Here is a 27,124-nt window from a genome sequence, read left to right as displayed (position 1 = left end):
ACTAGTGACTGCAGGGACCTCAGAGATCTCACCTGGCTCCCTGTGGAGCTCTTCTGCTGCTTCGGAAGGCTCTTTCCAGAAACAAAACCCATTAACTTAATTAATCTTGGCCATGAAAGCATTATTTGGGAACTCAGAGGCAGGTAGCTGTTAAAAGGCTAGAGTTAATTAGAAATTAGAAATTGTCCGACCAACAGAAGAATAAAGGTGTCACATAGAAATAGAAAAGAATGATTAGAAAAAAAAGCCCATTACTGGTTGGTAACATACAAAGATTGTCCTGGTAACTCTAGAAAGAGAAGAAAAATTGGGTATAAGAGAACTGAAATTAATTGTATATCCCTTAGTTGGTCTTACCAGCCATAATTACATTTAAAAATATCTTCAACACCCCCCCCCCCGGCTTCATCAAAGGTTGAAGGGATACGAGAAGAAGAAGGGATTTGGAGTGATGCCCTCATGTTTGCAAACAGCAGTCCTACTGGCCGGCCCCTCCCAGTAACACCAGTCCTTGGTGGGGATGCCCCACCAAGTCCTCACCATTTTAGAATGTCCCCCCTTGCCTGCTCCACAAGCCTTCCCCCAAGCCCTCCACAACTGCATATGCCTTAAAGCTAAAAAATTGATATCTGTGTGCCCCCAAAAGTTCTTGCACAGACAACCAATAGCGCGCATACTGCTCTTTGGGATATGCTGGCCTGGGATTCCAGGTTGTTCGTGTTTCTCAGTGGCCTGCAACTTTATTCCTTGAGGCTTAACTTCAAAGTATTCTTGGATTCTCACCAAAGAGACCCCTGGAGAGTTCACCAGGCTTGCCTAGTCCTGGGCACACAATTTAGTTGATCTCTCTGGGACTCCTGCCACATGTAATTTAACACAGATTTTAAAAAGACTGTGCTTATGGCAGTACATTAATAACATACTAATAAATGCTACGTACTCAATGATCTATGATTCCAAGAAGGCAAAGTGAAAAAAGTCTCTTCACAGAGACATCTATAATAAGCTTTTGTAGGTTGCTTTATCTGTGAATCTATAGCTTCTCAAGAACAGAATTTAAAAGTGCCTGAATGAAACTTGTGTTCTCAAGTCCCTTCATCCACCAATATTTTCCTAATATGTTCATACATTCTAAAATCTCTGTTTAATTTTCTTTTATGAGCAGAGCTAATTAGTAAGCCTAATTCATTTGCTGCCATATATATCAAGGTACATTCTATTAATAAGCAACTAAGTTGGGAGGTCATATGCTTTTTTTTTTAATCAAGGTTTCTAGGAAACAACTTGTCAAAACTTCTTAAACAGTTTAATTATGAACATGTATTATAGATATATTATAGTTTTGCTGCGAGAGAAAAGCTTTTAGTTAGGCCAATTCAAAGATTTCTCTCTTGGGGGAGATATTTATTACATGAGATTGTTAGACTGAATGTAAAATAAAGACTGGCTTAATATCCATTTCTGGTCAATAATTAGCTGACAGTCAACCAAGTAAGGGGGTAACAAGTCATCAATTGAATTCCATCAGAAAAAGTATCTAACCACTTTATCAGGAATGCTAATTTCTACTCTCAGGAAAAATTCTATTACAGGCCAACTTTGAGTTAAATGAGTTAAATTTTACTAAAGCATCACAGGAAACTTTCTTTTTTTATACTGAAGGGAATGGAATTTCAAATAACATCTCTTTGAATGTTTGCAATTTAAGTAAGAGGAAAATGACTGGGGGTGATGAGTTTTTTTGGGGGGAAACCTTTCTCTTTTTTTCTCTCTCTCTCACCTTCCTTCTTTCCTGACTCCTCGCATTCAAAATGACCCCATAAATGTATTTGGTTAGCAAGTATAACTCACTGAATACAAGTGACAAGTAGTGAGTGGCTTATCTAATACCTTTAATTCTTATCCTGTTTCCACTTTCACAATTCAATATTGCATTAATTGATGAGATATGGAAATCAATATTATTCCCTCTGTTTGAGCAATTTAATTAGTACTCCCTATTTACAAGGTTTTGTGCCAGATGAATTTTAATTGAGTGGAAGAGGGAGGGCTATGCATGATCCTGGGTATCAGAGAGTTTGTAATCTAGTGGAAGACATACTACCCATTTGAAAAATCTGCAGTTCAGCTTTTTGACAGTTATGCCCCATTTTTGTGTAGGTCTTGGCTGAGCACAGCAGTACTAATCTTAATTTGGAAGGAGAAAATGGAAACACAGCTGTGATAATCGCATGCTCCAAAGATAATAGTGAAGCACTACGATTTTTGGTTTGTATATTAATTGTATTTTTCTATTTTATTTTTATGTTAGTGCAATATGAATTATTGTTGATATTTACAGAAGCTCTTCATTTTCTCTCCTTAGCAAAATATAAATTACTGAAAATATGTCAGAGAAAAACAGTTCAAGGTGATTTTATTTAATTCCTAAAAGGATCTGAGATTACTTACAGAAAACTACCAAAAAAGCCTCGAAGAAAATGTGAGAAAACCAAAGTGAAAAGAAAATATAGGCAGGAAAAATTAAGATAAAGCTACTGGGCAGTCTAGATTACAAAACACAAAGTATCATGGCCTGCATATTAATAAAGGTGAATCATACATTTGACTCTAAGCTTCTAAGCAGTCAGAGGAGAGAGTCAATTGCAGATTCAGTAAACCAGTAAGATAAAAGTCAAGAGAAACAGCCATCCATGCCACCTAGACCAGAAGAAGTTGCTGCCATAGGCTCCCATAAAGGGAATTCTGTGTGATAAGATGTCCAAGGTCCTTAGAACAGCCCTGAAAGGAGAGAGCCAGCCTTCTCTCTGGAGAGTTCCTGGGGTGGTCCATGAAACCTTAAAGATGCAGGTTTAAATGACTCTCTTCGGCTTCAGGCAATGCTCTTCTGAGAGTAGTACTAGAATCCCAGTATCTAGCGCCCTTCCAAATATTCCTCAATCACTTACATGCTATCCAGGTCAGCATCTATGCTTTTATCATTTGATTTGGCCTCTCCACCACCCTAGAGAGGAGAGGAATAAAATAAAAGAATTTTAAAATATCTGCCTGGTATTTAACTTTATAAATATTTTCCAACATATTTGCTAGTTGTACTCAGAGAAAAATACATATATTTAGAAGAATTGGACCCAGAAAAGAATAAAAATAAACTAATGCCCAAATCAAGAATTTAGAAAAAGAGTCTCACATAAACCAAAAGAAAATTGGAACAGGAAAATAGTAAAGTTGAAAGCAGAAAATAATGATTTGGGAAAGTTTTAAAAAATCAAGTGTTATTTCTTTGGAAAAAAATCTATAATTGTCAAGTCTAAGAAAAAAAGAAAGTGCCAATTAATAAAATTAAAAATAGTAAATGAATTCCTGAATATGAAGGAGGATTTTAAAATGAAAAGATCATTATACACAGTCTTATGCTAGTAAATCTGAAAAACATTTTAATAGAAAAATCACTGTAAATCAATTTACAAAATTACTTTCAAAAAGTCAAAGGCCTAAAGGAGACCATAAAAAGTAAAGAAATTATGTAAATCATTAAACCCTGATTCCAGATAATATTACATTGTTTTTATAAGGTTTATAAGTTCTTTCAAACTTTCAAGGAAAAGCTTCCATTTTAGGGAATCTTCATAGCACAAGAAAAGAGTGAAAACATCCAAATCAATTTTATGAAGGAAGCATGAAAACAATTCTAAAACTTGACAGCTCTTCCCCAACAGAAAAATATGGATCAAATTTTCATATAAGCATAGATGAAAAATCTTAACCAAATATTAGAAAATTAAAAGACTAACACACAAGGCTGGCCTTATCCAAGGCATATAAGGATAGTTCAGTATTAGAAATTGTATGATTATAGCACATCAATTGAACTGAGGAAACAAAGCATATGCTTATATCCATCCATCATTAAAGTCATATAGATCTGTAAGAAAAAGACATTGCTCTAGAGAAAAAATGGTAAAGGACAAACAAAGTTTAATTAATTTCTCTAATAATAAAACTTAAACAATAATGAAAAACCTTGTTGATATCCAGTGTTGGAGAAATTTTGATGAGTCAGGCAATTGCATTAACTGCTGATGCAGAATATCTTTGACTCAACAGTTCCAATTCACGGAATATATATCAAGTAGAGAATTAAAGCAACAAAAGTCTCATATCAGTGTTGTATATATCAAAGTGAGAAAATTGAAAAAAAATGAGGAATTTTGAAGTGCAACAGTAGGAATTGATTATGTGAACTTTTGTATATGCAAAAAGGAACAAAATGTACTTCATAAAATTATTTTATTAAAGAATATTTACTGAAAGCTTTTATGAACTTCACTCTACAATATAATAAAAATTTCCTATGTAAAGAAATAAGACCTAAAATGTATAAAATGATGCTCTCTCTAGAAGGTGAAATTTCTGGGGCTATTTGCTTCTTTACACTTTTTTGTGATAATAAAATATAATTTAAAATAAAACTGATGTTAGTGAGCTATAGAAAATGGTAGTTGAAAATAATTGGCTCAGATAAAAACATAATGTAATATTCAGTTTTTCTAACATCTTTTTGTTAGAGGATTAATCATTTATTAATTAGATAAATGAAGGGAAATGGTTTTGGAAGTATTACTTTATTTGCAGAAGAAATTGAGAATGAGTATAGGAGGAGTCATGATAATTTTTTTTAACCTTATGAATCCAATTGGACATGTGCTACTTTTTTGCTGGGATATCCAAATTGGTGTGTTTGTTTCTACATTCTTGATTCATCTTTGGAAAATGTAAATTGTCTCTATTTCAGAATGTTAACATAGTTCCAAAATTATCTTCTTACCTAGATTTCAAAAGCCATGAAGTTTTTCTGTGTATTATTATTATTTTTTGAGCACCTGGAACTTTTATTTGTTTATTTCATTTTTAATATATTTTTTATTTTATTAAAAGATATTTAGATTATATAAATGTCACATAAAAATACAGGGGATTCCCATATGTCCTGCTTCCCATACCTTCCACATTTTCCCACATTAACATCCTTCATTAGTGTGGTACATTCATTGCAATTGATGAATACATTTTGGAGCACTGCCACTGAGCATGGATTGTAGATTGCATTGTAGTTTATTAAATTAATTGCAAAGTTAAAAATATATTGGAATTGAAGGTACAGAATAGCGAAATGGTGTTGGAGAAGCACACGAATTCTTGTCCAACTTTTAAAAATTTGTGGTTTACTTATATCATTGGACTTTTTTTTTTTTTTCTCTCTTTTCCCTTCCAGCTTAATAAAGGAGCTAAGCCATGTTTATCAAATAAGTGGGGATGTTTCCCTGTTCACCAAGCCGCATTTTCAGGTGCCAAACAATGCATGGAAATAATATTGAAGTTTGGTGAGTAGAGGTTTTCCTACTCTATACTCTAAAGAAGCCTCTGTTCTCCGGTGGATGCTATTAATATGAAAAATATTTAACGGAATTATGTGGGAAGTGGATGGGACTCAGGCGACTGGGCTCTCACCTACCACGTGGGCTGTCACTGTGCTGACCCTGGTACCTCCTAAGAAGACAGCGAGCTGACATGACGGGCTGATGTGAGGGGCGGGTATGGAGAACTGAGACGCAACACGAGACGGGGTGGGGGGCAGGGGGAGAAGAAAAACAGAATGAGAGACACAAAGCAGGGAGGAGAGGTGGCTCAAGTGATTAGGCACCTTCCTCTCCCATCAGAGGTCCTGGGTTCAGCTCCTGGTGCCTCCTAAAGAAACAAAGGTGAACAGACACAGTAAGTGCAAGTAACAAAGGGGTGGGAGTAATAAAATAAATCTTAAAAAAAATTACACAAGGCTTTTATGTAAGTTTAAATGGTTTAAAAAAAATATTCCTATCATTTACTTAAAAAATTTGTTATCTTGAATTTTATGCTCTAAAGGTGAAGAACATGGGCATAGCCGACAGTCTCATATTAACTTTGTCAACAATGGGAAAGCTAGTCCTCTCCACTTGGCAGTTCAGAGCGGCAACTTGGAAATGATTAAAATGTGCCTTGAGAGCGGAGCACAGATAGACCTGATGGAGGTACATGTTCATAGTCCACATAATGCATTTATTTATACATTTTCATATACACTATTTTCCAAGATGCTTTTTATAGTTAATTTAGATGGAAAATGCATACAGCAGAGAATAGATATTAAGGGAAGCAGAACAAGAATATATCCCAAATGTCAATCTATGAAAGCATTTGGAGATCTACCCAGAACAACTTCAGATGCAAATATAACACCAGTAAGCAATATATACAGTTAAACTGGGATGAAATAAGTGAAAGCCAACTCTTAAATGATATCAATATATTAATGTTGTCAGCCAGGTACATTAAAGCCTGATGATGAATGTTTCTGTTTATAGTTCTATTTTGAAAAGTGATCATCTTTTAAATTAAGGACAACTTAAACTAATTTATACGGATCTGCATGTGAAAGTATTGAACGTGTTCAAGTCTTTAGCTCATGTCTCTGATGGAAGGTCTAGATATCTGACTCATTTCTGTAGATGGCCAGGTGTCTAGTCCCTTAGGGCTTTTGTTTGAGAACGTGTCCCTCCCAATTACTGCAAAGGTTTATCCTTCCTGGAGTAAGAGGAAATTGGTTATTACTCTCATGCAGTTTTCAGACATGACTCCTAAGCCCCTTCAATATGGAAATGATGGTGTGGGGTCTGGGATCGCTTTATACATTGGGTGTTTACAGCAATGAATGAGGCACAGTCCTTATACTCCCCGGAAAGAACAGGTACCAGATACCAAGGGGACAATCATATGCTAAGAGCTGTCACATCGCAGGGAAGCATAATTGCTGCTGTGATTTTTATATATTGATGATTTCAGGAGATGAAAGCAATCACTATTCATCATGTTAAATTCACTAGTCCTCGATTTTTTTTCACCTATGGCAAAGAAACCCAACTCACTGCTGCAATGAACTTCAAGGCTTAAGTTGAGATTAAAACATTGATTCTGATATTAAAACTCTTTCCAGAATGGGAAGTGTACAGCCCTTCATTTTGCTGCTACCCAAGGAGCAACTGAGATTGTGAAACTGATGATATCATCCTATACTGGTGACAGGGATATTGTTAATGCCGTGGATGGAAATCAGGAGACACTGCTTCACAGGCAAGTTTCCTGCCTAGCAATCTTTGTGCAGATTTTTAGTCTTCATGTGCTAAATTGTACCCTGCAAGATAAACTGAACACTTTCACTAGCAAAGACTCTACAGTTCAAAAGAACAGAACCAAGATAGCAGAGATCTTATGGTTCAACTGGAATCTCTACATTCCTCTGGAATCATAATCAAATGCTGAGAAGATGTTTGCAGAATAAAGTCCTGGATCAATTCTTGGTCAAAATTCATTTCCTAGATGCTAAGGAGGTCAACAGACAAGCCTTGCTAAGCCTTTTTTACCCTGCTCTAATTCAGTGAAGATAATGGGGGCAGTTATGGATGGAGGCGCCACCTTTCCTCCTTATTTTCCTACTGCCCATTCCACAATGATAGATAAAATATCTTCAAAACACATAGTTTTAGAAAAACTAAAACCAAACCCCAAAAGGTAAATATTTGTGTGGAGTGTAAAACGAATACACAGCAGAGAAAGCATTTGATATTGCAGGCTCACTAGAGGCTAGGACAGGAATGGGCAGTGTAAAATGTCAGTGCAATTCCTTTGGCAAGACAAGGACTAAATGCTCCCTGCGTGTGAATGGTGGCTGAAGTGAGCCTACACGCACAGGCACACAGCTGTGACCATGCCACAAGACTGGAATGGCAAGCAAAGCGGAGATATTCCCAAGAGAGCTAGACAGATTACAATATCCCCTAGGGAAAAAAGATCCTCCAGTTACCAATATAGGGACTCGCTCTTACCTGGGGAGATGGGTGAAGCGGATGTAGATGTCAGCAAGACCACAGGATCAATAGGAAAAGCTTGATCAGAAAGGAACTCCAGGGAACTCCCACCTAAGATCAGTTTGAAAACTAAACTTTCATAGCATAAAGAAAAACTAATAAAAGGGAGCAAAATCCACAAAAGGCTTAATTTACTTCCAAGGAAATTGAAATCATAGGATGACCTTTAAATTTAAAAGGAAAGGATATTTAAGATACTCAAAATTTAACCTCCATGTAAAAATAAGTAACAGCAAGTTAGGAAAAGCAAACTGGCAATATGAATTAAGGATTGTGGTATGAAAAAGACTGAGAAACATCGAAAAGAAAAAAACAAGAGCTACTGAAATAAGCTCAATGGGTAGACTAGCCTCTAGACCACAGAACCTCAAACTGCTGTATTTCAGAATCATATTGGGAGATTTTAAAAAATCCTAATGCTAGTTCATACCCCAGATAATTAGAATTTGTGCTTTTTAAAATTCCTTAAGTCATTCCAATGTTTATTCAGTTTTGAAACCCAGTGGTCTAGGTATAGTTAGAATAATTTTATCCGTTGAGAACACAGCCTTACGACACAAATACGTGTAAAAATGAATCATTTTTAAGAAAATGGGCCCGTCCACCTGGCCCATAAGTATCCTTAGCTCAGTGACTTCCCCACCTGGATATTCTCAACCTGGGTTAGCTGAAGAGTTATTGGGTCAGTTTAGTCTGATACTGATGAATCTGATACTGCCCTATCCTGGAATGCCCTTTTAATAACATTTTAAGATTATCTTGAGCTACAAAGTCTAGAATTCCTTTTGTTAGTACAGACTTCAGTATCTCGTTTTGGTTGAAACAGTGAGCTTTGGGATAAGGAGACTGGGGTTCCAGCCTCTGTGCTGGTCCTTCCTGGCTGTGTGACTTTTGGCCAATTATTTAACTTCTCAAAGCCTCAGTGTCCAGATTTACTGAGAGTCTGCATTTCTAATGAGTTCCCAGATGATGCTGACACTGCTGGTCTGCAGACTACACTTTGGGTGACAACACTCTAGGTTAGAGAGAAAGAAGAACAAAATCAATATTTTTAAAAGGAGTGGAGCCTTAATGTCACTATTTGTCTCCTAAAATTATTGAATATATTCAATATGCAATGAACATAATGCAATCCCTTGTGAATTTTTGGTGAAAATTGACAAGCTGCTTCTGAGATTTATATACAAAAGGGCGAGTATAGCCTTGTAGAGAAAATTTTGAATAGGAACAAAGAAATAAGATTTGCAGTAGGGAACATGAAGTTTGAAATCATTAGTATTATATTTGTTATGGTGGTGTATTTTAATATAGATAGAAAACTTTTATTTCCTAGATTAATTAATATTATCATTATGACTGGTTGAAAATGATACCGAATGACTTCCATTTGCTCCATAATTATTTTTGGTGGGTGGGGCTTCGTAAATCCTTAGGAAAACATCATTGCCTTGGTGATTTTTACCAAAGAGGAGCTTTTCCATTAAGGGCAAGCAAATCTTGGGTCCCACTTGAGGGTAACTGTCGATATTCCCCATGATCACCGTGGTAACAGAGCCATTTCTTTGTTTTGTTCTGTTTTTTTAATGTACTTTTTTAAAATTTTAAAGATACTTAGATTACATAAATGTTACATAAATGATGTAGGGGATTCCCATATGTCCTGCTCCCTACCCCTCCCACATTTTCCCACATTAACAACATATCCTTCATTAGTGTGGTACATTCGTTACAATTGAACAACACATATTGGAGCATTTCCACTAAGTGTGGATAATAGTTTACCTTATAGTTTAAACTCTGTCCTGCAGGTGCAGTGGTGATGCTGTTAGGTTGGGTGGTGCTGTTCTGTAGGGGGTAGAGTGGGGGGTTTACACTGTCCATGGAAGGGGGGGGAAGGTCAGGGGAGGGAGCAGGTGAACTCTGGGGATTTGTGGGTATGTGGTTGAAACTATAATGTTCGGAATGTTATTTTGGAAAATATGGCAGGGGAGGGTCAGAGCCATTTCTTTTGACTTGTGTTGCAAGCTGTTGAAAAACATACTAACTACTACTGACTTTGAAATAATCTTCATGATTATTTTTACATGGAGAAATTTAGTTTGCTAGAAGATGTAGAAGAAAATCTTTTATATCTTTCTCTATTACTTTGAAATGTTACCTTAATCAGAATCAATTATGGATTTTGGAAGATTTCTAATTCTGTAATAGTTTATCTGTTTTTAAATGGCATGGGAAATTCATTTTCTGAATAGTGTAGCTTCATTTTATTTAATTATATTAACAGTACTGTAATAGCTTATAACTCTCTTTTTTTACAGAGTCTCATTATTTGATCACCATGACCTAGCAGAATACTTAATTTCAGTGGTAAATATCCAGTTGATGGGCATATTTTCTTTATTACTATCTACAGTTGAACGGTTGTAAGTCATAGATATGGATATTCAAAAACAAACCAAAATTGAAATTCCTGCTTAGAAGCAGAGTTTCCAAAAGGATGATTGACATGTTTACAAATAGAAGATATCGTGCATTACCACATAACGGGCAGACTTCATAACCATGAAGCTTGAAGTACCAAAGAGCTCTTTTTCATAGCCATGTTGACATTTTTATCCTGGAAGTTTGTGGATACATTGTGACGAAATCTCTGATCACCTGGGAATCAGACAGTCTAGGGTGTTGGGTTCAGGGTCTCTACTAATCCTTCTTGAGCACAACTAGCTTTGGGGGTCGGGGCAGGCATGCAGACATGTCAGAACTTCCATTCTAAGTTTTTACAACAGCTGCCTCCATGCTGTCTTTCAAACAGTGAAAAACTGGGGAATTGTATTTCCCGATGTCTGTTAACAATGAAAGCATGAGATCTTTTCTCATTCCCTAAAAAGTGCAATCAGGGAGCTTTTGAGTTAAATTTTAATAACCTCTCATATAGATGAATAATATGATTGGTTGATTTAAGCCCCCTCATATCATCAATGAATTTAGTTTCATTTGTTGTATTTAACATGTCTTTGTTGTCAGTATCAACTATTGAAATTGTGATATTTATGGAGAAGTGTTCTGGGAAGAGAGTCACTACAGACCATAGTTTTATGTCACACATGGTTTCATGCAAATTCAACCATGTTTAAACTGCAAGAGAACTGCAGCTGAACCTGTTTGACCACCGTCATGCTTTCAAACAGATACTGCTACCATTTTTATATACATTCAGTATGTCCCAAAAGGATAAATATTTATAGAGCTTAAGCTACTTTTATTACCTTTTGCAAAATGTATCATTCTTACCAAGAAATTTTCTAAACTTTTTGTTTCGTATCGTAACAAGTATTCTGATCATAACACAAATGGTAAATATTGACTTACTTTTGAAAAATTCTGTGATGCGATTTTTTAAATATAAATTTTCTCAACTTTTTGGCTGAAAAAAGTACTTAGGATTTGAATTGAAATGGGTAAAGTAAATTTTTTAAAAAGTGAATGATTTTGTATGAATTTTAAAAATCACAAATGCATAAATTTAAAAGATTTTAAAAAATGATTTCTTACAATGGGAACTCAACTAATACTCTTAGTCTAAGGAATTTATTTTTATAGTTAAGGGAGCTGTTGCTAGATATCATTCAAAAGTTTAAGTGAAGATAATTTTGGTTGAAATTATGAAAGAATGCCTTGACTTCCAATTATGTGTGTGTGTGTATAAAATAAGGAAATTTCTGTCACTTTTGTAGTCATTGCTTGAATGCTAGCCATATTATAGACACTATAGCCCAATAAAGTAATATTATTTAGAGATTGCAATGTAAGCTGATTTATCTGTTCATAAGCTCTTTGTTCATAAGCTCTTTGTTGAATGGCTTGTTTTGCTTTAGGGAGCAGATATTAACAGCATTGATTCTGAAGGACGTTCTCCACTTCTATTAGCAACTGCTTCTGCGTCTTGGAATATAGTGAACCTGCTACTCTCAAAAGGTAACAGGAGGGACCAAGCCTGAATTACTATTCAATTTGGTTAAATAAACATCTATTGACCATCTGTTGTGTGCCAGGCACTGGGCCAGGAGCTATGAATTCAAAGATAAATACAATACTTCCCATGTCTAGAATCCTTTCTTTCTGATAAGACAGGAATATGTAGAAAGATAATTTCAGAACAATAATAGACAATATTTGTAAAGCAATTATATTTCCCAGGCATTTTGCTGAATATTTTATTACCATTCTTTTCATGATTATATCCTCCATGGCATACACAATGTAACTATTCCCATTTTACATATTTGTGTATGAAAACGTAGAATAGAGACATCCTTCTCTTTCCTCTTCCTTCCTGATATCCAATCTCAAAATATTTGAATTTTTTTTTTTAAGGTAAGGCCTCATATTTTAAGATAACATCACATATTTTCTCCACCCCCCCCAAAAAAAAAAGCTATAATGTAAGCCCTTTTAAAAATATGTTTAGTTTTCTCATCTAAATAAATATTTCTGTAAGTTAAACTGTTGGTTAAATTGTAAATAAAAAATCTTTCATTTTCTTAAATTAAAAATCTACCATAGGCCATGCTTTAAATAAGTGAGTGAAGGTTAAACTTATATTGTGCTTTTTTAGGTGCCCATGTAGACATAAAAGATCATCTTGGGCGTAATTTTTTGCATTTGACTGTACAACAACCCTATGGATTAAAAAATTTGCAACCTGAATTTATGCAGGTAATGTGTATATATAAAATACATATGGATTTCTATAAACTGAGTTGGGTTCCACAGAGAGTAAAGAGATTTAATATCTTATGATTTTTGTTATTATGAAGGCTGACTCTAGAGTTAAATAAATGTTTAAACTTATCTAGTATGTTAGAATTCAGGATAGTTGTTACTTCTTGTGGGGAATAAAGTCAGGGCAGGCCCTGATAAGACTTCTAGAGGGCTCGTAATAGTCCTTTTGTTCTTTGGGTGGTGGTGATTTGACTCTGCATTATTTGTAATAATTCAATGATCTGTACATATAAAATATGTATACTTTATGGTTTTAATAAACTATAATAAGTGAAAAAGTATGAACAAAAAAGTTTTAAAATAAAATGCCATATTCACAATACAATGCTAATAATAATAATAATAATTGTTTTGTTGTTGTTATGATTACTATTATTACATCAGGTTGAGTTTTCCAAGTTACAGGGTTTCCATATATTCTCATCTATAGTAAGGATACATGTTTATTCAGTCAGTCAGACTTACTTGACTGTTTAAGCATTATGAATTGGATATCAGTGAAATAATGTTAGCCAAGTGTAGTATGAATGAATTAGTAATTTTCCATCATCCACTAAGAAAAACAACCTAATTGACTTGTTGATGCCATATTGAAACATGATTGCTGTATTTAGATTCATCAGCTGCTACTGGTTTTTTAAATGAATTTATTGAAATATGTTACCCATACACAAATATACATACACAATAAGTGTATAGTAATAGTTGTGAACTTACAAAACAAACATATAACATCATACAGAACTCATAACTCACCCTACCACCAACACCTTACATTGTAGTTAATCCTTTTAAACTAATGATTAAAGAACATTGTCAAAATATTACTACTAACCAAAGTATTTTCCCCACCCCCCCATTATTATCTTTGTCATTTATGTATGAACATACATAAACAATTAAGTGTATAGTAAAAGTTGTGAACTTACAAAGCAAACATGCATAACATCATACAGGGGTCTCATGCATCAACCCTCCTCCAACACCTTGCATTGTCATGAGACATTTGTTACAAATTATAAAAGAATATTGTCAAAATCTTACTATATTTAATTATAGTCCTTATCTTACATTTGGTGTGTTTTTCCCCCAACACACCTTATTGTTATTTTTTAAATATATTTTTATGACAGAAGTTGTAAACTTATAAAACAATCATGCACATATGCAGAATTCCCAAGCAACACACCTCTATCAACACACCACACTGTGGTAGAACGTTTGTTACAGATAAGATAATATCATCTGATTGTTACCATGTCCACAGCATACATTTGTCTCACATTTTCCAGGCTGCCCCATTATCAACACAATACATCTTTGGCATAGATGCAAGAATATTATATTATTACTGCTAACCACAGTCCATAGGTCATTCCAGTTGTATTTTTCCCATGTATTCCCAACTCCCTGCAGTAGTGATAAATATTTGCTCTAGCTCACAAAGGACACTCTTGCATCTGTACCATCAACCACAATTCTCATCCACCTCTTGGTTTACTGTGCTATTCAGTTCCTAGATTATTCTCTAGCATTCTGTCAATTGGCTTTTACATCCCTAGAGTACCATTTTCAGCCACATTCCTATTTATAAACTAGCTACTACTATTTTTACCATCCATTCTATACATTTCCACACTTTTACAGTAAAGGTAATTAAAACTTCTACAGACATTAAACATTAGTAGTCCATCTCAGTACACCTCTTATCTCCTTTAAGAATCCACCACCTACCACCATGTCTTGAAGATATTTTCCTACAATTTGTTATAGAAGCTTTATAGTTCTTGCTTTTATTTTTAGGTTTTTGATCCATTTGGAGTTAATTTTTTGATAAGGTGTGAGGTAGGGGTCCTCTTTCCTTCTTTTGGCTATAGATATCCAGTTCTTTCAGCACCATTTTGCTGAATGGACTGTTCTGTCCGAGCTGTGTGGGTTTGACAGACTAGTCAAAAATCACTTGACCATACATGTGAGGGTCTGTTTCAGAGCCATCGGTTTGGGTCCATTGGTCTATATATCTGCCTTTATGCCAGTACCATGCTGTTTTTACCACTATAGCTTGGTAGTATGATTTACAGTCTGGAGATGAGGATTTGCTTTTCCTTTTATGATGTTTCTGGCTATTCAGGACTCCTTACCCTTCCAAATAAATTCAATGATCGTGTTTTCAATTTTTTCTTTAATGCTGGTGGAATTTTTACCAGGGTTGCATTGACTCTGTTTATCAATTTGAGTAGAATTGACATCGTAATGCTTTCCAGTGTTCTAATCCATGAGCATAAAATGTTCTTCCAGTTATTTAGGACTTTTTTCTTGTAACATTGGGTTGCAGTTTTCTGAATACAAGTGCTTTACATCATTGGTTAAGTTTATTCCTGACTATTTGAGTTTTATCTGTCATGTTTCATTTTCACCACTCTTTTGAAATTTTAGTTACTTTTATTGATATAATCTTTATTTCTAGACTCTCTTCCAGGCCTCTCTCTCCTGTCTTTTCTTTTCAGGCTCTAGCACACCCTTTAGTATCTCCTGAAATTCTAGTCTCTTGCTTAGAAATTCTCTCAGATTCTGTTTATCTGTGAATATTCTAATCTCGCCCTCATTTTTGAAAGACAGTCTTGCTGGATATAAAATTCTTGGCTGAAAGTTTTTCTCTCATAGTATCTTAAATTTTTCAGACCACTGTCTTCTTGCCTCCATGGTTTCTGGTGGAAATCAGCACTTAATCTTATTAGGGTATCCCTTATATGTTATGCATTGCTTTTCTCTTGCTGTTCTCAGAATTCTCTCTTTGTCTTTGGCATTTGACATTCTGATTAGTATGTGTCTCAGAGTTGGTCTGTTCGGATTTTTTCACATGGGAGTATGTTGTGCTTCTTGGACATGGATATCTATGTCCTTCGATAGGGCTGAGAAATTTTCTAACATTATTTTTTAAAATATTCCTTCTGTCCCCTTTCCCTTCTCTTCTTCTGGAACACCCATGACACATATGTTTGCACATCTCTGACTGTTGTTTAGTTCCCTGAGACCGTGTTCATTTTTCTCCATTTTTTTCTTCATCTGTTCTTTTGTATGTTCACTTTCAGAGGCCATTTTTTCAAGCTCACCAATCCTTTCTTCTGCCTCCTCAAATCTGCTATTATATGATTCTAATGTTTTTAAAATTTCATTTATTGCCTTTTTCATCCCCATAAGATCTGCTATTTTTCTATGCATACTTCCAAGTTCTTCTTTGTGCTCATCCAGTGTCTTCTTAATATCCTTAATCTCTTTAGCCATCTCATCAAATTTATTAAGAAGATTTGTTTGAACATCTATGATTAGTTGTCTCAACTCCTTTATGTCATCTGGAGGCTTATCTTGTTCCTTTAACTGGGCCATAGCTTCCTGTTTCTTGGTGTGGATTGTAATTTTTGGTTAGTGTCTTGGCATCTGGCTTACTAGAGTATTTATTTTGTGTGCAGTTTTTCTCTTTAGTTTGAGGCTTCCTGCCCTTTCTCCTTTGCTGGTTGTGCAGTAGGAGCCAAGGATGTAATTGGTGCTATAAACTGTGGAGGCTCAAGCCGCCTTGTTGCCCCAGGGATGGATGAAGCTTCTTCCAACTTTTTCTTTTCCTAGAGGTAGGGACAGAGTCACAGTTGTGTGGAATATCCAAGTCATGCAGGCCTAGACTGTAGTTGTCCAGAGAGACTGATGAAGCTTCATGACCCTTTCTCCACTGCCTGGGGCATGGATGGAACTGCTGGTGTGGGCAGCAATCTATGCAGGGCAGGTCCAAGATGACTGCAGTTGCCCCAGTAGACTTTTAATTATTCAGTTTGTGCCAGCCAAAGGTACCTTCAGGTACCTGGATAGACTGGTGCTGAGCTAGCCAGGCTTCTCCCTGCCAGAGGTGGGACTGAAGCCTAGGCTAGGGCTGGAAGCTGATCTGGGTGAAAGAAACTGGTTCCTACCATCACTGTGATAGTTGGTCAGCCTGGATTCCCCTCAGGCTGCAGGTGGAGTAAAAATGTCGGCCATTGGCCTTTTTCCAACTTGGACAAATTCACACCCTAGCTATTCCTAGGACTATTCCTTAGCCATCTGAGTCTACCAATCAGTAGCTGAAATCGGCAGCCAACCATCTCCTCCTCCCCTGTTTCTGGGAAATGGAGCTTCCAATTCCGGTCACAGAACAGCTCCTGGGGCAGCTTGTGCCACCAGAGTAGGACAATCACTGGCCTCTGTGGCTTGGCCGGCAATTTCCTGGAGAGGTTGCACAGGTCCCTGCAGCTTCCTCCCTGTCAGAGGTGGCACTGCGTCTTAGGCTAGACCTGGATGGGAAGAAGCCGGTCCCCACCAGCACTGGGATCCTCAGTCTGCCCTGCTTCCCCTCGTGCCAGGCGCGGAGTTAAGACGGTGGCTCCTGGTGTCTTTCTGTCTTGGACAGGCTCAAACTTTAGCTGTTCTCAGGATTATACAGTAACCTGCTGAATTTTACTCATCAGTAGCTGAAGTTGGTGCCCAATCATCTCTTCCTCCCCTGTTTTTGGGAAGTGGAGCTTTCAATTCCAGCCACAGAACAGCTCCCGAGGCGGCTTGTGCCTCCTGTGGAGGATGGGCACCGGCCTCCAGGGCATAAAGAGGTTTCTTTGCAGATGGGCAGTCTCCTCCTTCCACTCTCCCAAGGACATTGCAGGATGTTTTTCTGGCCTCCTGGAGCCCCAAACAGGTGCTGCAGCTAGCTCCAAGAGCTCTGGGTATTTGCTAACTGCCCTGTAGCAGGAGCTGATTCTACGAGCTCTTTATTGTAATCTTATTGTAATCTCAGCTGCTACTTTTTGAGTGTTTATTAGGTACATGTGGAATGCATCATATTTTTTACAGTAAATAGATTTTAATGTTGCCATTGTCTCTAATAATAAATCAAGAATATATATGCATTCAACTATTTAATTGAAAAGACGACAATTTGTCTATTGATGGCATTAAGCTACTCCTTTTCTCGTGCATTTCTTATTTAATAAACATATAAAAGATAATATAAACCTAATTTTTATATCCCATCTCTTTCACCTAACAAAACACACTTGTGTTAAAACTCTTATAACCATTATCTGGGGAAAAGAGTAGGACAGAGGGGGTCCATGGTCAAAGGCAATTAGAAAACGCTGAGTTAAAAATGTTAAGGATATTTCTTTCCTACTTGCAGGAATCCTCAGAGCCTTTAATTTGTTAATATACTTTATAGAGAGACAAAGAATGCAAACTTATCCATACTTTACTTTAGCATTCTCTAGGTTATTTGCATTTCCTCCCCAAATAATACATATTGACTTTGGAAAATGCTATCCTACAGTGTAATTTGAAAAACACTACATTAACATAGTAACATAGTAAAATATTAATTTTACTACATATGTAAAATATTTATTTTTTCATATAGATGCAACATATTAAAGAGCTGGTAATGGATGAAGACAATGATGGGTGTACTCCTCTACATTATGCATGTAGACAGGGGGTGCCTGTCTCTGTAAATAACCTACTTCATTTTAACGTGTCCATTCATTCCAAAAGCAAAGATAAGAAATCACCCCTGCATTTTGCAGCCAGGTAAGGGCCAGTCTATGCAATATATGAGCATGTCTGGTTTCTGTTTAATATTTGCTTTGAAAATGTGAAATATAATTTTTTCAAGTTATGGGCGCATTAATACCTGTCAGAGGCTCCTACAAGACATCACTGACACGAGGCTTTTGAATGAAGGCGACCTTCATGGAATGACTCCTCTCCACTTGGCTGCAAAAAATGGACATGATAAAGTAGTTCAACTTCTCCTGAAAAAGGGTGCATTATTTCTCAGGTGAGAATATAGGAGGTGTGTGTGTGTGTGTATATATATATATATATTCTTTTTGATTAGTTGGCCATTTTCAGGCTGTTTCTCTGTTATTTTTAATTATGATACTTAACATTACAGCTCAGTAAGCACTTTTACCTATTTTATTTAATTCTTAGAACATAAGGGAATATTCACTGAAAAGCAAGCATATTAATCCAAATTGGTAAATGATGATACCAAGGTCTGTAGAGTTGAAGACATTGTTCAGTCACAGAATAAGTGGCTTCGTGCAGAGTGGTTCTCAGATTTTTGAAAGGTAGTTCTTTCTTTTCACTTCATACTTCCATATTTTTAATGCAGACCTAAAACTACCTTTTGTACATATATATTTATATATACACATATATATTTAAACACAGAAACATAGAAGTTCAAAGACACTGCATTTTGTTCAATCTGGTAAATGATGGTCAGAAAAAGCACCATTAAAATATACTAGGAGACACTTTAAAAATTGTTGAACTTTTTGTTATACTCAAAAGGAACTCTAACAAAAGGAATAAAACCAAGTTAAAGTATGTGAGTGTAATAAAGAAGTGATATAATTAAATTACCTCTCTATAAAAAAAACAAAATAAAATAATTTTATATAATAGTATGATGAATCTTTTCAATTTGCTAAGGTTGTAGCAAAGAACTCATCAGGCCTAAAGTTCAAAAACACATTTCTTTATCATGGCACCAATACCAGTGAAGTCAGGCTGCATCTGAGGACTGAATGCTTTGCTCAGTAGCTTTCTGTTTACAGGGGAACACCAGGCAAAGACCAGCAAAGAGGCCCCAAAGGGACCGCAAGCTAAAGATATGTTGCTTTAATCACATCATTGAAATATCAAGATGGTTCTTTATCCCTAAAATAACTGCTCACTAGAACTGATATTAAATTGTGTCAAGATCACATACATTTTTCCTATGTCTTATTTGGAAAATATTACCAATACAAGCCTTGTTGTATTTGCCTCTGAATTTCTGTGAGAAAGGACAAATATAATTCCAAAGGGATTGAGTAAGCATATTTGAGAGTACAAGATGAAAATATTTCTTCAGACCTGAACTCTTAGTATATATAACACTAATCCAACTGTTTTATACTATAAATTATTATTGGTATTATTATTATTACTACTCCTGTTATTATTAACAATAACCATCAGCCATTATAGAAAATACCATTATGGAAAAACTTTGAGACAATGTTAAGTGAAAGAATAAAATAAGATTTAAAATAGTATTTATAAGTACATTACAGCTTTGAAAAAGTATGACACAGAAATGCTAACTCTAGTTTCCTCTATCCCCGAGAGTTTGGTAGTATGTTTTTATACTTTTACATTTTAATATACTAAATAAAAAATTTGTGAACCCCATTATAGGTAGATAATTTAAGATACAATGGGCTTGAACTTAGGTCACTTATTATAAATGGATAATCAAGTATGCATTTTTTTGTCATCAGAGCCACCTCCCACATGAATGGGCCAAGGGATATGCTTTCCCACATTTCATCTGTAAAGCATACGCACCCATCTTTTCTTAACTCTTTAACAGTGATCACAATAGCTGGACTGCTCTGCATCATGCCTCCATGGGTGGATACACTCAGACCATGAAGGTCATTCTTGATACCAATTTGAAGTGCACAGATCAGCTAGATGAAGAAGGGGTACGTAATGTGTTTCTCATACCTGCCTAAAATGTTGGCAATCAAAGGAACTTTCAGAATTTTCAGAAAACCTTCTTAGCCATCTTCCCTTCCTTGCCTTATTCCTAACCTTCTCTTAGGTTCATAACATGCAGACTCATGGAGAGGGGAATTATTATTATTTTTTATCTTTATTTTTTTAATGTTACATTCAAAAAATATGAGGTCCCCATATACCCCCCACCCTCCTCTCCCCACTCCTCCCCTCATAACAACAACCTCCTCCATCATCATGAGACATTCATTGCATTTGGTGAGTACATCTCCGAGCACCGCTGCACCTCATGGCCAATGGTCCACACCATAGCCCACACTCTCCCACAGTCCACCCAATGGGCCAAGGGAGGACATACAATGTCTGGTAACTGTCCCTGCAGCACCACCCAGGACAACTCCAAGTCCTGAAAATGCCCCACATCACATCTCTTCCTCCCACTCCCTACCCCCAGCAGCCACCATGGCCACTTTCTCCACACCAATGCCACATTTTCTTCGATTACTAATCATAATAGTTCTTTATCTGCTAATATGTCCTTGCTTATTTTTAAGAGAGCAGAAGTATTGAGATGTGCCTTCTTTCATGAAATGATGACGGTAGAAGTTTGTAGTCGCTTTTCTTTAAAAACTGTTCTTATTTGGCAACCTTTAAACAACCTTCAATTTTTAAAATATTTTACTTGTCTGTGAGATGTAAAATCTGGAAACAATTGCTCTAATAGATAATAAGTCTCCCAGGAGTATTCTCTTCTGTGCTCTTTCAGCATCCTCACCCAGAAAGCTTTGCCCTTTAGGAATCATGGAACTGCAAAATCAAAGCAAAACCAAACCCTTGGAATTTCAGTATTCACACAAACATACACACAGACTCCTACCACTCCACACAGCCCCCCATGTTTTAAACATAAACTCGTCATTTTGAACTGATTATGAGCACCAGTTTTTCATTTTACATATTTCAGTATTATTTAGTTTAATTAATAACTTCTTTTAAGCAGTTTGACCATGAAACAAGTCAATGAAAGAACCAAATGATGATTGTCATTATATTTTTGTTTCCTGTTTTCTTCAACAGAACACTGCGCTTCACTTTGCTGCAAGGGAAGGCCATGCCAAAGCCGTCTCACTCCTTCTGAGCTACAATGCTGACATACTCCTCAACAAGCAGCTTGCCTCCTTTTTGCATGTTGCAATTCACAATAAAAGGAAGGAGGTGGTTCTGATGGCCATTAGGAACAAAAGGTGCACTCTCTTACCATCCAGTGTCATTTAGTATTCTCTTGCATGAAGGATGATTCACAACCAGAAGGAAACAAGAAAGAGAAAAGGAATAATTTTCAGCCATGTATCAACAGTTTTTAAAATGTCATCAGTTCACATCCGTCCTTTAGTTAGTTTTTTTGGGTGTCAACAGACAAATTCCTTAACCCTTCTGATCTTCACTTTCCATTTCTAAAACTGGGGCATAATAGCAACTCTCTAAGGGCTTCTGTGATACTCAAAGTGTTCTTGGATGTGTCATCATTGTTCAGTAAACTCTGCCCTACCTTACCTGAACTTGCCTGACACTATCTTGCCAACAGAAATCCCAAAACTGGATTTGGTGATATGTTTTCCAAAGTCCCTCCCTATGGTTACCAGGACCATCGAATAGAATTTACCCTAACACATGATCTTTAGTGATTGTGGGTTTTTAAACCATGCTCTAAAGAGCCTTAATGGTGGAACTAGAGGGTAGTTTGTTCTACTTCTCATACAAAAACTCTTTTTTATATCATCACAGATACATAAGCCCAGGGGCCCGGCATCACCTACCAGGAAACACAAAGGTGAACAAGCTCTCGTAGTAAGGCAGAACAAGCCCGTGGTTTTGAGTATGGCAGCCTCAAAAGCCCTCTCCTGTTCTTTACTTTGAAATGCCCGTCGACCAACTGTGCAACCAGAAGTTCTCTGTTGATAAGCGATATTCTAGATGGCTCTTACTGATAGGGTTAATGGAAAATTTGTCTGGCTGTTTTAAGAACCAGTCGCCTATTACATAGATAGGATCTTGGAGATTAACCATCTCTTATTTGCCCCCTGTTGTTTAACCCCTCTTAATTTGTGGGTACCTTCTTATCCCATCCAGCTGACTAGGGACGACAGGAAGGGGCACAGACTGCACTGTTCAGGGAGAGCTCATGTTTATTATTGTTATGACACGTGTTATTTTGTCATTTAATCAAATGTGTGGTCTATACATTGATTAAATATTAGGTGCCCCATACCCTACTGCTGATGTATGTGTGCAAATGTGGATATCTCTACCCAGCATAATCAGCTCTGAAAGTGCATACCATGTCATGGCTTCAGAGGAATAGGAGACACATGTCTTCCTTCTTTAGAAGGCTTTAGGGAAAAAAGAAAAGTGATAGTAACAGCCCTCCTGGAATTTGCCCTCATTCCTAATTTCCATTAACGAACAAAGATCCTGTTAATAGATTGCTCTTGGAACCAGTGGGTGAACACTACATGCCATGAATAAACTGAAATTCAGTTTTCTGCTGAAGATATAATCTGGAGTTTAATGTGATAATTTTGCATTATGAAGAACAGAATGATTAAGATTGTGTTTGTTTTTACAGATGGGGAGAATGTTTAAAGGTTTTTAGTCATTATTCCCAAAACAATAAATGTCCAGTTATGGAAATGGTTGAATACCTCCCTGAATGCATGAAAGTAAGTTCTCTGGACTGAACACATTCTGGGTATATGCCTGGCACATTATATAATATAAGGATTTATTGTTGTAATCACAATTTAAATAATAGCCTTTCTATCTTTAAATAAAATTTCTAGCCTTCCATAGGCTATAATGGGAGTTAGCCAAAAATTATTTACTGGAGGCCTACTTGGTTTTTAAAAATCTTATTTATTTAATAAGAATTTAATAAACTACGGGGGGAAAGTTATTTTTCAAATGATCCAAGTCTAGAGCAGAGATTGCAGACTGGTGGCTCCTGGTTGAATCAGTCCTCTAGATGTGTTTTGTTTGGTCTATTTGTTGTTATTTCAAATTTGCATTAATTGCTAACATTTAAAACCAGAATGCTTCCCGGAAGGAACCAGATATCTGGCTTCTCCAAAAATCAAAAGGTCTAGTGACTGGAACTGCCTTCCCACAGGGCAGGAAGCCCTGGGCTTAGCAGCAGCTGCTCTCTTTAGATGGGCAGGCCTCTCCCATCTGCCACACCCCACCTTCCCTTTTCTATCAGCTCTAATGCCTAGGGGTAGCTACCGTGCGCGGTCATTCTTGTCCAGTAGATTTCCTTATGGTAGAGAGATATTTTTTATATATGTCTATCAAAACTAGGACCATAAAAGCCAGCCCTGGAAGATCCAAGGTTTCAAGAACAATGGAAAGAGCTTTTATACCTGCCACAATACATTCATTTCCATTCCCTGCCCGGCCTCTCTAGGCATCTGACTGTGCAGCCCCCATGCTAGAGTATAAGGCAGACATGCACGCTTTGTTGAGCACCTGAGTGTTAACAGGTTGCAGATAAAGACCAACTGGGAAAGGTGAGCTCTGAGGATTGTGATGGACTTAACATGAGCAAGGAAAGGGGAATAACTATCCATGGGGAAATATATAGTCAAATACTGGGGAAGCAATGAGATACAGTGACTGAGTAGAACTAGCACCAGATTTGGAGCTTGGCAGCCCTGGGATTTAATTCTGAGTCTGCTTTTTGCTGTGCTGCCTGAGTCATTTCACCTCTCTGAGCTTCATTTTCTATATTCTTTATCTCTGAAACAGTGATGCTAATACTGATCTTGCAAAGTGATTACAAAAAATGAGAGTTAAAATATGTAAAGTGTTCAGAATAGTGATTGGCACATACATATCCTCCTATTTTGATACTGCTTATATGGTTATTACTACTAGTAGTAATACTTATTGTTTGTAATTATCCAATAAGCACTTCCCATGTGCTAAGTGCTTCATGTACAAATTTTTCCTTAGGAAACCTAATAGAAATTGGGAGTCCAGTGGACAGATGGCATCCAGATATATTTGTTAGGTGCATAAATCTCATCATAGAGCAAATATATATTCAGGGTTGAAAATGATCTTGAGCTCTCTTACTTGGTAATGCCAGTTGTAGGAATTTGTTCTGATAAATAATCAGATACAAACAGATTTATATACAATGAAATTCCCTGCAGCTTTATTTATAATAGTAAAAAAATAAGAAATATTCACATATGTAAAACCTAGGAAAGACTTGAAAAAATTATACCAAAATGTTAACATGAATTATCTCAGCTGTGGAGTTATGCTTGACTTTTCTTTTTTATGCTATGATGTATTTTCTAGTTAGTTTTCTATAACGACTTGTATTATTTTAATATTGTGAAAATCTTTCAATAAAATAGGGATACTTAAATATCCCCCTATTTTTAGGGGTAGTTTAGGCTCAAATCACATTTGAATTATTTACACAACATTTCTCAAAAGGGCTCATTCAGTTGCTTTCGCAACACCTCCTTTATTTTGCCTAAGTCCATCATTTATTTTGCTCATGCAGGTTTTCAAACTGTGGTAATGAAACTTGCTTCTCTGGTTCTGCTTTGCAAAGCACACTGAACCGTCTTTTCTTTCATTAAGTTTTTAATGCTATCTGTTCTCACCCACCGGACAGTAAGTCCAGTCATTAACAGAGCCCTCCTTGAAGTTTTCTAAGTCTCTTTGGTGCCTGGACCAGCCAGGGCAGCAGTGCCTTCCCGAAGGGGTGAGGGTCCCCCTTTCTCCCCTCAAGGCTCTGTCCAGTCCTCAAGCCCTAACCCCATGTCTTGGGGGGCAGGGATAGAGGAGGGGAGAATTCATGGCCAGCAGCTCCAGAATGTGCTGATGGGGTCGTCTGGGCCCTGGTGTCCACTCCTGGTCCTAGGAAGGTGGCCTGGCCAATATGGTATTTATTTCTCAGGATCGTGAGTTTATGCAGCCAGCATGGTGCTGATGCACAGATTTAGGTGGCTCAAATTGTTTTTGTAGACAGGGGTACCACAAAAGTATTTTCCCAAGGACGCATACACCCTTGGAATGGGTCTACTGACCCCATAAGCATTCTCTTCCTGAGTTAAGCATCGAGAAGGCCTGCATTTATTTCTCCTTGCAACATCTCTCCACCACTTTCTTGTCTACCCATCTCTGGACATACTTTGTCACTGTTGGTCCGACAGTGAGCTGCAGAAGCAAACTTAGTATCTAGGCCTGTGCAATACAGAAGGGACCTCCAGCACAGAAAAACCCACTGCTGACTTGAAAGGTCTCAATTAGGGTCAATCTGTTGTTGCTAAAAGATGTTGAGCAAGGAAACCTTAATAGTCTATGTATTCTCTAGAAGCCCAGAATGACGTTGAATCCTGGGCAAAAATAATGAAAGATCTTCTGCCCAAATTTCAGTAACTACAATTTTGTTCTGAAGTGCATGCTGTTTTTCTGCATCACTTGGTATTTCTGAAACATGCAGCGATTGTTGCAACAGTCCGTGTTTTAAACTTTGTCCCTGGATTGCATGGATTATAATTTATCCTTGAGGTGAAAGAAGAGGAAGAAGGGGAAATTTTTGTGTATTATTTTAAGAAGTTGGATAAAGTCCTCTCTCATATCCAGCCTCCTGCTCCAATATTTTAAATGATTTTTCTCTTCCAAAGGTACTTTTGGATTTCTGCATGACACACTCCACAGAAGACAAGTCATGCCAAGACTATCATGTAAGCTTATTTTATCATAATCACTTGAAGTTTGTTTCATAATAATCCTTTGAAGAATATTTTGAAAAAAATGTTGCTAGTTCCAAAATCTCAAAAGATGATAGTTACTGACTTTATTTGTCCTATTATTATTTTATCTACTTACGAGAGATTTTTCACTTTAATTCTGTTTCCCCCCAGTGTTTTAATTGTCTCTAATAACATTCTTTAAGGTTGTTTCTAGTCTTTCTATTTTTTTTAGGTAGTTTTGTCTGAAGAATGCAATTCCAAAAGATCCAAATTATCTTTTGAGTTTTTTTTCCCATGATTATGAGTTGTAAATCAATCAACAGTTTCTCAGGATATTTATTTTTTGAAACTTATGTGCAATAACTTGATTTTACTTTTTGCCAGATGAAATGACTCAACCATTTGAATCACTTAATTTCCAGCAAAATTTTAGGCTGTGTATTTGATTTACCAAGAAATACTTTTAGCATTTAAAAATGCTTATCTTCTACAGATTGAATATAATTTCACATATCTTCAGTGTCCATTAGAATTCACCAAAAAAGAAACATCTCCACAGGATGTTACATATGAGCCTCTTACAATACTTAACGTAAGTTGAGCATTTTCTTTATTTGGGTAGTTTCAACATGAATTCTACAATGTTTTGGTGACATTGTCCCATAGTATGATAGAAATGGATGGCATCCAGAAGTTCCATGTCTGTCTGCCATGTGGCCCAATTCTTTATTTTTAGTAAAGAAAGTAATCATTCTTTATAAGTGCTATAATTCGGTCTCCTTAAAGCCCCATGTTCTCCATCACTTGGGTCCTAATCATCATGTTAGACTTGCCCCAGCCCTGAACATAGGAAAAACCAGGGGTAACATTTTAGAGCCATTGCTTCCAAGCTTAGCCAGCTACTGGGCTCTGAGGTAAATTCTGACTATATAGATAATTCCAGAGAGGTAAACCAAACCTTAGCACACAACATGGCCCAGACTTCCCAACATGCTGGCTCTAAATCAGCTCTCTTTCTAAAGA

General features: G+C 36.6%; 1 protein-coding gene across 1 annotated transcript in view; it reads left to right on the top strand.

The window, feature by feature from the left end:
* The window catches only part of TRPA1 (transient receptor potential cation channel subfamily A member 1), a 62,039-nt gene that overhangs the window by 14,339 nt on the left and 20,576 nt on the right, over positions 1–27,124 (top strand). The window contains exons 4-17 of the mRNA XM_058275648.2: positions 2,161–2,268; positions 5,276–5,384; positions 5,923–6,068; positions 7,031–7,167; positions 10,280–10,328; positions 11,837–11,936; positions 12,577–12,677; positions 18,175–18,344; positions 18,430–18,594; positions 20,182–20,296; positions 21,408–21,574; positions 22,957–23,050; positions 26,033–26,092; positions 26,595–26,693. Of these exons, the coding sequence (XP_058131631.1) occupies positions 2,161–2,268; positions 5,276–5,384; positions 5,923–6,068; positions 7,031–7,167; positions 10,280–10,328; positions 11,837–11,936; positions 12,577–12,677; positions 18,175–18,344; positions 18,430–18,594; positions 20,182–20,296; positions 21,408–21,574; positions 22,957–23,050; positions 26,033–26,092; positions 26,595–26,693 (1,620 nt within the window). The remainder of the gene's footprint in view (positions 1–2,160; positions 2,269–5,275; positions 5,385–5,922; positions 6,069–7,030; positions 7,168–10,279; positions 10,329–11,836; positions 11,937–12,576; positions 12,678–18,174; positions 18,345–18,429; positions 18,595–20,181; positions 20,297–21,407; positions 21,575–22,956; positions 23,051–26,032; positions 26,093–26,594; positions 26,694–27,124) is intronic.

This window comes from Dasypus novemcinctus, chromosome 14 (genome assembly GCF_030445035.2).
Source record: "Dasypus novemcinctus isolate mDasNov1 chromosome 14, mDasNov1.1.hap2, whole genome shotgun sequence".
Lineage (NCBI taxonomy): Eukaryota > Metazoa > Chordata > Mammalia > Cingulata > Dasypodidae > Dasypus > Dasypus novemcinctus.
This window is presented reverse-complemented; position numbering and strand designations above follow the sequence as displayed.